General features: G+C 43.2%; 2 protein-coding genes across 2 annotated transcripts; one reads left to right on the top strand and one right to left on the bottom strand.

Moving 5' to 3' along the window:
• Positions 1-6: 6 nt before the first annotated feature.
• On the top strand, positions 7-5,444 carry IPP (intracisternal A particle-promoted polypeptide; the record flags this gene model as incomplete). Its single annotated transcript, XM_010159479.1, has 7 exons — positions 7-460; positions 773-928; positions 1,681-1,848; positions 2,655-2,792; positions 3,128-3,250; positions 3,915-4,135; positions 5,068-5,444. Coding segments are annotated over 7 exons (1,485 nt in total), but the record flags the coding sequence as incomplete, so codon positions are not given.
• A 4,428-nt stretch (positions 5,445-9,872) lies between these two features.
• Positions 9,873-11,262, bottom strand: TMEM69 (transmembrane protein 69). The gene is made up of 2 exons (XM_010159478.1): positions 11,218-11,262; positions 9,873-10,601 (listed from the first exon to the last, which is right to left on the bottom strand). Exons 1-2 carry the CDS (start codon positions 11,260-11,262, stop codon positions 9,873-9,875), a joined length of 774 nt encoding a protein of 257 aa, XP_010157780.1.
• Positions 11,263-11,833: the final 571 nt, after the last annotated feature.

The following is an 11,833-nucleotide window of genomic DNA, read 5'->3' as shown; positions in this document are numbered from 1 at the left end:
GGCCCCGCTGTCGTGTGCCTGCCCGCAGGGGTGGTGAGCATCGGGGAGCACAACGTTCAGGAGCTGATCGTCGCCGCCGACATGCTGCAGCTCACGGAGGTGGTGGAGCTCTGCTGCGAGTTCCTGAAGGGGCAGATCGACCCGCTGAACTGCATCGGCTTCTTCCAGTTCTCCGAGCAGATCGCCTGTCACGACTTGATGGAGTTCACCGAGGGCTACATCCACGCGCACTTCCTGGAGGTGCAGGGCGGGGAAGAGTTCCTGGCGCTGACAAAAGAGCAGCTGATTAAGATCTTGCGAAGTGAGGACCTGAGCATCGAGGACGAGTACCAGGTTTTCATAGCGGCGATGCAGTGGATTTTAAAGGATGTGGGAAGAAGAAAGAAATACGTTGTAGAAGTACTGGAGCCTGTTCGATTCCCTCTCTTACCGGCACAAAAGCTATTAAAATACATAGAAAGTAAGTGAGAGACAATATCTGATATTTGCATTTGAGCAGATCACGTGCTGTTTGGAGTTAGTGGAATTTGATGGATTTTTTTTGAGATTAATAGCATGATGAGTGAAAAGATTTACTCTATAGCAAATAAGTTCTGTTTTCTAACAAATGAGCACAGCTTAATTTAAAAATACACTTTTTAAAAAGTCTTATAAAAGTAAGCAATCTTGATTTGTCTGCTGTTTTAGGAGAAGCTACTAACTTTGCTACAACTGAGTTACTTATCTGTAACTTTGCACTGTTACTCACTTTTTATTTGCTTATTTCCTCAAGGTATTCCAGATTTCAGCCTTCGTGTGGCCCTGCAAACTCTGTTGAAAGAATATTGTGAAGTCTGTAAATCTCCCAAAGAGAACAAGGTCAGCAGTTTTCTGCAAGCTTCTAAAGGTCGTCCCCGGAAGAAAGCCAGGAAGTACCTTTATGCAGTAGGTTAGAGCGTGACTGTTTGAAACTTGTAAAACAAATGATGAAGTAGTATCTCATATTACAGTACAGTCCAGAAGGAAATACTGCTTTTTTTTTTTTTTTTTTTTAAATCGAAAGATATGAAAACGCAAAATGTTTCATCTGGCTGAGTTACTCTGTTAGCTGCTTTCTACTTAGAATGGCACAGAACTCCCGCATTCACATTGCTTGTCATTATGACATGGCATTCAAAGCCTAAGTTTGCCATTTTTTTAGAAATTAAATGCCTTGGGTGGAAAGCTACAAATCAGCAGAGACTTGCCCAGGATTCAGTTTGGAATGATGTATGCAAATTCACTGCACTCTTTGTTTTTCTGAAGGTTGAAGTTTTCTCTGTCCAGAATATTCTGGTTCATATCTTGGGATACTTGAAATAGCAAGTTTTCAGCAAAGCTGCATCCTTGTATTGGAAAGGAATGCTCTTGTTTCACCCTGTAATACCAACTTCAGTGAGCAAAGGCTGTTGGCTGGTCTCTGTGATTTCAGAGAACACGAATGGTAATATTTGTGGTGGTCAGCTCAGGCACAAGTTACATGACCCTCAAGGCGACCATTCTTTCTTGTGTGCTGGAGAAACAATACTGCTTGGAAGAGTCCAATTCCTACTAAAAGTGGCTAATGGCTGTTACTGTAATCTTTCCCATGGTTTAGACACAGGAGCATGGGGATGAGCAGGAAGCTCTTACTCAGCCATGACCTTTCCGCTTACTTTCTAGGAGGGTACACGCGACTGCAGGGAGGACGTTGGAGTGACAGTAGAGCCCTCAGCTGCGTGGAGCGATTTGACACCTTCAGCCACTACTGGACCACAGTGTCCTCTCTCCACCAGGCGCGGAGTGGGCTGGGAGTGGCTGTGGTGGGAGGAATGGTCTATGCCATTGGAGGTAACAGCTGAAACATGCTTTCTTTGTTATGTGGATACTACAGTACTCACGGATGGAGATTTGTAAAATTATTCGTCCTGTAAGGGGTTCTGAGGAACACAACAGTATATAACACAACTTTCAGCTAAATAACAGTTGAATTGAGGTTCCTTGGTTCTCTACCATTAGTTTTGTGAATGCCTTTTTGGGTTCCAATGTTGGCCATTTTTTAATGAGCTTCTTGCTCCTCATGGTGTAGCAGCTCTAAGGGCATATGCAGATGTACTAAGAGATGCTGGGTATTCTGTGGGCTTTGTGTACCACCACTAATAGCATTTCTTTCCCCACTTGTAGTCTAGCAGGAGCCCACAGCATACAAGGCAGTAGTAGTACAGGCCAGGCCACTTGTGATATGCCTACCTGGAAAGGCTTGTTACGTGTGTTTGCACAAGCATGTGACGAGTAGCTCTACCTGCCCATCACTAAAGAATGCAAATATATACTGGTTTTGTCACCACAGAACACACTCTTTGGTCTTGAAAACCCTGTCAGTTGTTCGGCGGAGTAAAAAGTGTGCAGCGCTGTGGTTTTTCACCCCTCTGATATTTTCAGTAATATTTCCAGGAACTGTTGATGAAAGCTGTTCTTAGTGATGATTCAGTGCTAGGTATAAATGAACCTTTTTGCTACTTTGACCGTTTGGCTAACTGAAAGAAAGATCTTTTATCCAAATGTTGTCTGTCCTGGAAGAAATTGAAAAATGCTTCTATATCTGCAGTGTAAAACATTGCATTTCCCCTGTCTCTGTTCTTGCTTTTACTATGCAGGTGAGGACAACGCGATGATTTTTGACTGTACTGAATGTTATGATCCTGTTACTAAGCAGTGGTCCACTGTAGCTTCCATGAACCATCCCCGTTGTGGGCTGGGAGTGTGCACGTGCTATGGTGCTATCTATGCTTTGGGTAGGTTTTGAGTGTTTTTTGTTTTCTAAGTGAAGTTAATTTTAAAGCTGTTAATTCGTGGAACTTGTAAAGTGATTTGATCTTAAATATGACATCTTGGTGTTGCAAGTTTGCAAACTTAAGTTTTGAAAAACAGCTGGTTACATGAGCATTAACATACCAAATCTCTGTGAATTAGTTATTGTTCAGTTATAAGTTATTTCCATTGTCGACTGCATGCAGGTTTCAGAAGTAGTCTGCCCTGGAACAGTAGTACACCGCGTGTCTAAAAACGCAGCTAACGCACAGCTTCGTGCCATTAAATTCTTTCCTGTGTTTGCTGTTATTTTTTGCAGGAGGTTGGGTTGGAGCAGAGATTGGCAACACAATTGAAAGATTTGATCCCGAAGAAAATAGTTGGGATGTGGTGGGAAACATGGCTGTGCCCCGTTACTGCTTTGGGTGTTGTGAAATGCAAGGTGAGTATTGTTGAGTTTGTATCCATGAACAGTTCCAAGAGCCATTGGAATTTGAAGCTTTATGTTTCAGTCATGAATCTTTACTTCTGTCTTGTACTGTGCTGTCACTTGCACAAGCTTGTGCGTCACTTCTTTGGCCTTCTAGTACCATATTTTTAGTTCTACAGAACTCGAAGACTATGAAGTTCTGTCTTCTGCCCTTTACCTCAAGAAAAAGTTTTTACGTGGCTGCTAGTGTGGTTATCCAGCTAGTCTTTTAACCGTTGGTTGTCCTTTCAGATATTGCTCCTACTTACCACACGTATTTGAGTTTATGTGTGTCTGTGACAATCTGAAGGGTTGCCACAGGTTATTTTAAGACAGACATGTCTAAAGACTTGATCAATAAATGTGTTTATTGTATTTGATCCAGGCCTGGTCAGCAGCTGCAACCTTCTGAATTTTGGCCCCTGTACTTGATTAATTTTTGCTGTCATCATAGTGCTGGAGCCTCAAGTTAACTCATCTGAAAGCTTTATGTATGCTACTACTGGACAAAAGGAAGGCTTCCATGTGGCATTCTTAAACCATCTTAATGTCAGACTGAAACTTGCATTGTGACGTTTTCTCTCTTTCAAACCTTTCTGTTATGAAACCTAATAGAGGAAAAACTCTGTTTCTACAGGTTTGATTTATGTTGTTGGCGGTATCAGCAGCGAAGGAGTAGAGCTACGTTCTGTTGACGTCTACGACCCTATATCTAAACGCTGGTCTGAGCTCGCCCCAATGGGCACCCGAAGAGCGTATCTTGGTGTAGCTGCTCTCAACGACTGTATCTATGCTGTGGGAGGCTGGAATGAATCTCAGGATGCACTCGCTACTGTAGAAAGATACTCCTTTGAAGAGGTATGTTAGAGTCCCTTCCTTTTGTAAATGCAGGTTGCATCAGCTTTGTCTAAGATGCTATAGAGGTAGCCTGCTTCCTTTTTCAGAAAGAAGGTTGGAAGTTCCATTTCCTTTCCGCTACTGGATGGTAACGAAAGCTTCAGTGGGCTCAGGGTCTGTCTGTCCTAATCAGTCTGTAGAATCTTGCTGTCTGACTTCGTGGAGTGTTTACAAAGTCTGTCTGCATGCTTTTGGGGAACTGAAAGCTAACCAATACTAGGATGCACAGATACAGTCTACTTGGGTAAATACTTGTTAGGATAAAGATGGGGGATAGATTCCCCCTCTGCAATAGAATGGTCAATAATCTGACGAAAGAGGGAAAAAAAAATCCCTGAAAAACTAAGAGCTGCCCTTTGTTGCAAAGGTTGAGGATCCTTCTGTATCAAAGTGTAGTGGTGTTTCAGCATGATTAAGAAAGTCACTTTGAACACTGAAGCTTTTGAATAACACAGTAAATAATTCCTGACTGTTATTGCTGATGTTTTCTACTTGGAACAGCAGCTATTGTTAAAAGCAAAATATAATCCAGTTTACCATTCTAGTTTGTGTTTGGAATTGAATCTAGTTTTCCTTATTTCCCACCTCAAACTGTGTACTATTCTCATCTTTTGGAGACGGACTGCATCTTGCAGTGACAGAGGAAAGGGAGGGGTATTGTGTTCTGTACACGATCTGTTCCTCAGTGACTAGCGTGATTTCGACCTGTGAAAGAGCTGCCATTACAGTCTCGATAATCTCCTTGATGCTGTACACGTAGCATATTTGAGCCCGTGAAGTATATGCGTAGTGTTCTTTGTATATGTTTCAGTCTTGAAGCTTTAAAAGTTAAATTTATTAGAATTGGGGCTTAGCCTACGAATACTTGTTGACTCTCTTTACCTTCTCAATAGGAAAAGTGGGTTGAAGTCGCGTCAATGAAGATTCCAAGAGCTGGTGTCTGTGTGGTGGCTGTGAATGGACTTCTATATGCCTTGGGAGGCCGAGCTCCCAGTCATGATTTTGTTGCTCCAGTAACCTCTGACTCTGTTGAAGTTTATAACCCCCATATGGACAGTTGGACTGAAATTGCTCACATGATCACCAGCCGCTGTGAGGGAGGTGTAGCCGTGCTGTAAAACACAAAGAAGAAAACTCATTAAGGGAATGAGTGGATTTGTCTCCTCCTCAGACTTCTGCTCTTCTAACACAGGAGCTTCAGTAGAGACAGAGGAGAATTAGATGAGAGGGCTTCTCCTCAGAGAAAGGAAATACTAGAGCTCTTGCCCTTCATATTGCCTTAGCCAGTGTCTCTCTCAGGAAGTATTCTACTAAGAGTAGGAATGCCCCTTATGACTGGATTAAGTTCACTGAATTAAATGGTGAATTTGCCCTGTAAAAATCCAAAGAAATCATTCCAGCACATCAGAGACATTAATTAGGTCGTTAACTGTCTGAGGTGCACCAGAGCTGGCACCTGAAGCCGGCCTTACATCTGGAAGGACGCTGCTACAGACAGCTAGGAGTTACCTGCAGAGAAGAGCAGGTGGGCTGCCTGCGTAGCATTAGTCATTCTTCTCTGGCAGAAGACAAGGAAGAGAAGGTAAAACAGAGCAAGACTTGGTATCTCTGCTTTTGACCTTGATGCCTTTGTGCCTCTTCTGCTGCTGGACATGACGGGCATTAACTATGAACTGGATATTTACTTTCTGGCCACTCCACTAACTTGGATGGTGAGTGGCTGAGAATTTCCTGTTCTGGAAGGTTATTCTCACAGTTCTAATAATGTCATTCCACTTCACCACAGGCTTTTCTTCTCAGTGGTGTCAGTGATGAAAGTAGGGCTCCTTTTTTGTGCAAGCTCTGATGAATTTTAAATTGATTAGCTGTTCTATTTATGACTGCTCTTAGTATAAATTTTGCCCCATTTTCTTTTTTCCTTAGTTAACTGTTTTGCCCTGTGTGACAGATGCTGAGACTTGGCATGGGAACACATGCTGTTCTGCAGGGTACACACGTTCATCCTTGCTATATCCGTGTCCTGCCTCTTCCAGATTTGAGCGGACAGAGCGTTTTGTGCTAGAATTAGCTGCATTCAGCATTGAAGTGATGCAGTTAGTGTGTTTTGTCTTAAGGAGTTTGTATTTAGCTTGGATACACTTCACAGAACAGTACTACGAGGAGTTTGGAGTTATTTCTAAATTAATTTAGTTAACATATTTGAAGCTGTTTTCTGCACAGCTGCAGATGACTTGGATGGAGTCTGAAATAAGGCTGCTTGAACTCGATGGACAGTGTTACTGTAGAACACAAAACCGCAACTGGAATGTTGTGAAACAGGAAGCCTGCACTGTGTAGACAAAGGAGCGTTGGTGCTCTCTAGGTCAACCTCCCCGGTGTAAAATTAACAAATTAACACGAGTAAAATTCTCCAAGGTGAGCATTGCAGGTACCTGGAGAATCTAGGCCTTATGTTCTAACACAGGGTCAGGAGATCGCCAGGCTAAAACATGCTGGAGGACAGAGCATTTGTTTCTCTGATCGTTGTATGATCTTGTGTGTGCTTTCACTTCAGAGGATTTCCTGCGTGTGAACTAATGTCTATTCTGTCTTTTTTTTTCTTTTTTTCCCAAGTTCCAGCTTGTTTTAAACAGCTTTTCATAATAAAATGCGTTTTCAGAACTGGCTGTGGAATGCTCTTGGACAGGTTGCTTTCCCATCACAGGTGTATCACAGTCCCTTTCATGTAATAGGTCCTTTTTTCTTTATTTACTGGAAATCCTATTTCCCAGTAAGACACTAGGAAAAACTGGTTATGAATGTAGACCGTTTGAAAGGTACAAGTAACACGCTTCTGTAGTAAAACATTCACGTATTTCTCATTTTGGTGTAAAATCACTCATACTTCTTGAAAGTCTGGCTGCCTTGACAGCTCTGTGCAGCCCTCTCTGGGATCAAATGTTAAGTGGTATTTCTTAAGCTTTCTTTATATTTCAGGATCCCTCATGGAACCATTTTGAGAAACATTAGCTGTATTTTATTAGTTTGGGAACTAGGAATTCACTTCTGCTCCCTACCCATAAACTTCCTTCCTGGTTTAGTGGAGCTGGATGGAGTCTGCTGTTGTATGAAGTTACCTTCTCCAGTTTTTGTAGCTGATTCTATCGTGTTTGAATGAAACCTGGAAGTTGGTTGATTACAGTCTCTGATTCTCAGTACCTCTTTTCCCAAATCAAGCCAAACGCAGTACCATTTTAAAAAATGCCATGTCTAAGTAAGAAAGCATAAAAGAACTGTTTTCACTTAGAATTTTACTTCCTTTATATTCAGGGAGCACTGAAATACATCGCTTTTTCAGAGGTATGATGCTGTTAACACGGTTAACAGGTTACCAAAGTTAGACACTAATGCACATAGTTGCTGTTTCAGCAATACCACGTCTGACGAGAATATGAAGAGAGTTCATATAAGAGAACTATGTGGATTATTTAAACTGGTCTTAAGAATGTGTGTGGATGTCACTTCTCAGCTTTATTCTCACAGCTACTGTACTTAAAGAATTCTTGATAAAAAGCGTACAGTAAATATGCCTGCATACAGGTTCACAGGTATCTTGAGAAAGCTGAGGCTATGCTGTGGTTTAACTCTGGCTAGCAAAATACCATGAAGCCACTCTCACAGGTGTCCCCTCCCCTCCTCCAGCAGAGGAGAAGAACCAGAGGAAAAAGACAAGAAAGCTCATAAAATTGAGATAAGAACTATTTACTAACTGAATCTAAATTAATATATACAAATACTACTAATAATAAGTAATTAAAATAGTAGAAAATAAAAGATATGATACAGTGTGATACAACTGCTCAACACCCACTGACCAGTGCACCACCAGGTCCTGAGTAGTGAGAGTCAGAGCCCGAGAGTGATCACAGCAGAGTCCGAGTGAACCCTATCAGCGACAGCACGACTGGGAAAACTAACGGACCCACCCACGAACAAACGAATGCGCCAGGAGTTAGCAAAGCAGCTAACAACAGAGTTTGAGAGAGTGTTACAAGTCTAAGACAGTGAAAGTGAAAAATTAATGGCCCCTGGATGTACTTATGTGCATGACACACTGTGGAATTAAATACTCCAGTGGTTTGTTCAGGTCAGCTGTCTGAACTGTGTGCCCCCCCACACTCTCGGTAGTGAGAGACAGTTGGGAATGCAGCTGCAGTATCAGAAGCTGAGAGAGACCTTGAATTTGTGCAAGCATTCCCCAGCACCAGCTAAAAAGACACCTTATCAGTACTTTTCTCAGGGTACATCCACAAACAGCTTCACACCAGCCACTGTGAAGAGTTAACTCTTTCCTGACTAAAACCAGCACAGAAAAAAATTTATGTGACTTATGTTGTATCTTCTTCCCCTAAATGATGCATCAGGAAGACTCAGGTACAAAGAACATATGCTCCTGCAGCGTCTTCAGTAAGTGGCCCATCACGGAGGGTTTGCAGACTGTGAGTCCATTTGTACCTACTCCAAGTGCGCAAATCAAATGAGTTTTGAGGAGGGAGAAGACACAAATTACTTTCAATCCCACTATCTGATCCCTTAGTGCCAGCAATCACGTCCTTAGAACCATAGAATGGTTTGGGTTGGAAGGGACCTTAAAGATCATCCAGTTCCAATCCCCCTGCCATGGGCAGGGACACCTTCCACTAGAGCAGGTTGCTCCAAGCCTCATCCAGCCTGGCCTTGAACACTTCCAGGGATGGGCCATCCACAGCTTCTCTGGGCAACCTGTCCCAGTGCCTCACCACCCTCTCCGGGAAGAACTTTTTCCCGATACCTAATCTGAATCTCCCCTCGTGTCACATCATCAGCTGAGAGTACTTCAGGAGCATGACAGACCTTTACGACTATGTTGCACGTAGCTTCCTTGGCTACACAGCCCTAAGTCCAAACAAAACCTAGAACAGATGGCCCAGGTACCTTTAAGTAAAGCTGAGTAGGAAGCTAACCTTGAACAGATGGCCCAGGTACCTTTAAGAAAAGCTGAGTAGGAAACTAACCTGTCTCCTGTGGTGCCTGGTCAAGGATACAAAGCTTCCCCTGCTCCAACACAGCAGCTGGATGACATACTTCAGGTGAGCGCTGACCTTGGCTTGCCACGGCAAACCTTGCCTATCCTTTCTCACCTGACTAGCACCTAATCACATACAGCATTTCAGCACCTTCTCAGCTGAAATAAAACAGGGAAGAGTTTTGTCCCACAACATGAGAACTGAAGGTGCACGTAGCTTTGCATAGTTCTTCTCTGCGACTTTAAACGCTAAGCCAGAACAACTGTTTTCACCTTGTTACTGTTTATGACTACATGGTTCTTCTCCCCACCACAGAACTTTATCACACGCTATAGTTAAACCAGATACTTTAATAATTCAGCAGAGAGCGATTCATACCAACGTCATCTGAATCTGTCTTTCAAATTCACGTGACAGTAACGTCTCATTCAAGAGCGATGCTTTGTTCTGCAGATAAGGACAGGTATGTGCCTGCCTTGGAAGTCATCACTATTTACAGTCCTTCCCTCCTAAACTAGCAGAGTTGTTTGCTTCAAGAATAAGCATCTTGATTACTGCCATCGTAGGACTGAAAAGCACAAGAGTCTCTGTTCTCCCTGGAGCTCGATACAAATACGGGATTGGCAGATAAACAGTTTGTTGCTATTGATATATTATTTTGTGTTCTCCCATTTATTTCTCTTGTTAATTAGTTCCATCTCGGAAGCTGCCTTCAACACTGCAGTAGCTAATAGTGATAGCACCATCACCACTGTTCCAGTTACCCTCATGACTTTAAACCACCTAGGATAAGGAGGAAGAAGGGCAGTGTCATAATGCAGTGCTATCCCTAAGGCTATTACTAGCATCACTGCACCAAGAGTGGTATCTTGAAAAAGTAAGGCTTGCCAGGCGACTACAGCAGGAACTGTACTGTTGGCCAGGTTCAGCCAATCCGGCTTGGCTGGGCTGTTTTCCGGGAGAGCAAACCCCCACCTCATTCCTCCTAGGAAAGAGACTGTTACGGCACCATACGTAATCTGAGCAAACGCCAGCTCTGGGTAGTATGTCCCTTGGATGGCCATCGACAGCGGCACAGAAACAAACGGAATCAGCCCTGCAAGGCTTAAGTAACGGGCTGGCTTGGGAGAATCCTTCAGTAGTTGTATACTTCGTTGCAATACGCCCGGCTGTTTGGTCTCGGATTCTTTGGGGGTTTTCTTCTTGAAAGAGGGGAGAGAGGTGTGAAAAGCCTGGAGCTTGGTTGCATACACTGATGCTGGGTTGAGGTTTGGAGGTCTTGAGACAGAACACACATCCCTCTGCAGCCGGAGGCCGAGACAAGACCAAGTTGTCTTACTCTTTCCATACAGGAGTAGTTTGGGACCGGTTAACTTCTGGAGCTGCAAATACAAAACTTGTTCTCAACACCTTACAGTGTAGGGTTATGGACCTACAGTTACCCACACTACCTAGGAAATATTTTCCAAGTAGTTTTCCAGGTCAGGTCACATCACAGCTGCCCTTCCTCTTGGTTTTCAGGTGTTTGTAACTTAACAGATTAAGCCCATACAGCTTTCATAAGCTAGCTGATGAAAAGCAACAAGCCTCTTCACAGTGAGTAAACAAACCTTACTCACTACAGAGGGTTTGTATATCCACCTATCCTTCCACCCACGCATGCACTCTTGAGGCATTTTAAAGTTAAGTCCCTTTCAGGACAAAATATAGAGTGATTACAGAGATAGGACAAGGTGACCCCAGAAACAAGCTACTATCTGCTCACTACTCTAGCAAAGAGAGGAAAAAAAAGACCTCTAGAAAATAAAATTTGATTTTATAAAAGAAATATCTCACCTTTGGATAAAAGCTGCTAGAGAAACTGTCTCAGAAAAACTGAGTGATAAACATGTGGCTACTCCAGCTTGGAAATCACCTGTTTTTCAATGCTCCAGTCATACCTCTTCCTATTTTTCTTTTAAAGAAAAATTGACAGCAGAAAAGGTCTCAGAAACTTACGTTGAAAGGTGTGTGGAAGCAGCATCTTTGTATGAGCAGAAACATACTTGCTGTGTGGACCTAAATCAAGAACCTAAAACAGAAGAATTCAGGAGAAGGTCTGAAACTGATGAATAGCTGAGTTCGTTTTCCATCCAAAGCTAAGTCACAGTCTAGACGTGTTTATCAGATGTGAAACTCTTACAGATATTTCAAGCTAAGTATTACACGTACTCAATCCTTATTTACTCACTACAGGATACTTAGCTTCAAGAAGCCCTATGAACTGAATTTTAAAGTTGTAATAACTGTTAGAAGAACAATTTCTAGTTAAATGACCGACTATCAGGGAAGAGGTGATGGCTTCCTATTCGTGGATCATCTCCTTTTCACGGGATACACGGCTGCACGCAGCTGATAAACGAGTAATTCCTCACATGCGGCAAAAAACGGTGCTACAAAACTCCCCGAGAAAGGCAGGCAGCCCGCCGATGGGGCGGGGGGCGGCTCCGCGGCCCAAAGCCCCAGCACGGAGGGGAAGAGGAGACGAGCAGCTGTATAACCGTGAGGGATGCGGAGCCCAGGTGGTCACTCCGGGATGGCACGGAAGGGCCGCGCTACCGACTGGACACGGGCT

This window comes from Eurypyga helias, unplaced genomic scaffold, assembly GCF_000690775.1.
Source record: "Eurypyga helias isolate BGI_N326 unplaced genomic scaffold, ASM69077v1 scaffold33819, whole genome shotgun sequence".
In the NCBI taxonomy this organism is placed as follows: domain Eukaryota; kingdom Metazoa; phylum Chordata; class Aves; order Eurypygiformes; family Eurypygidae; genus Eurypyga; species Eurypyga helias.
Note: the sequence above shows the minus strand (reverse complement) of the source record. Positions and strands in the feature narration are given on the sequence as shown.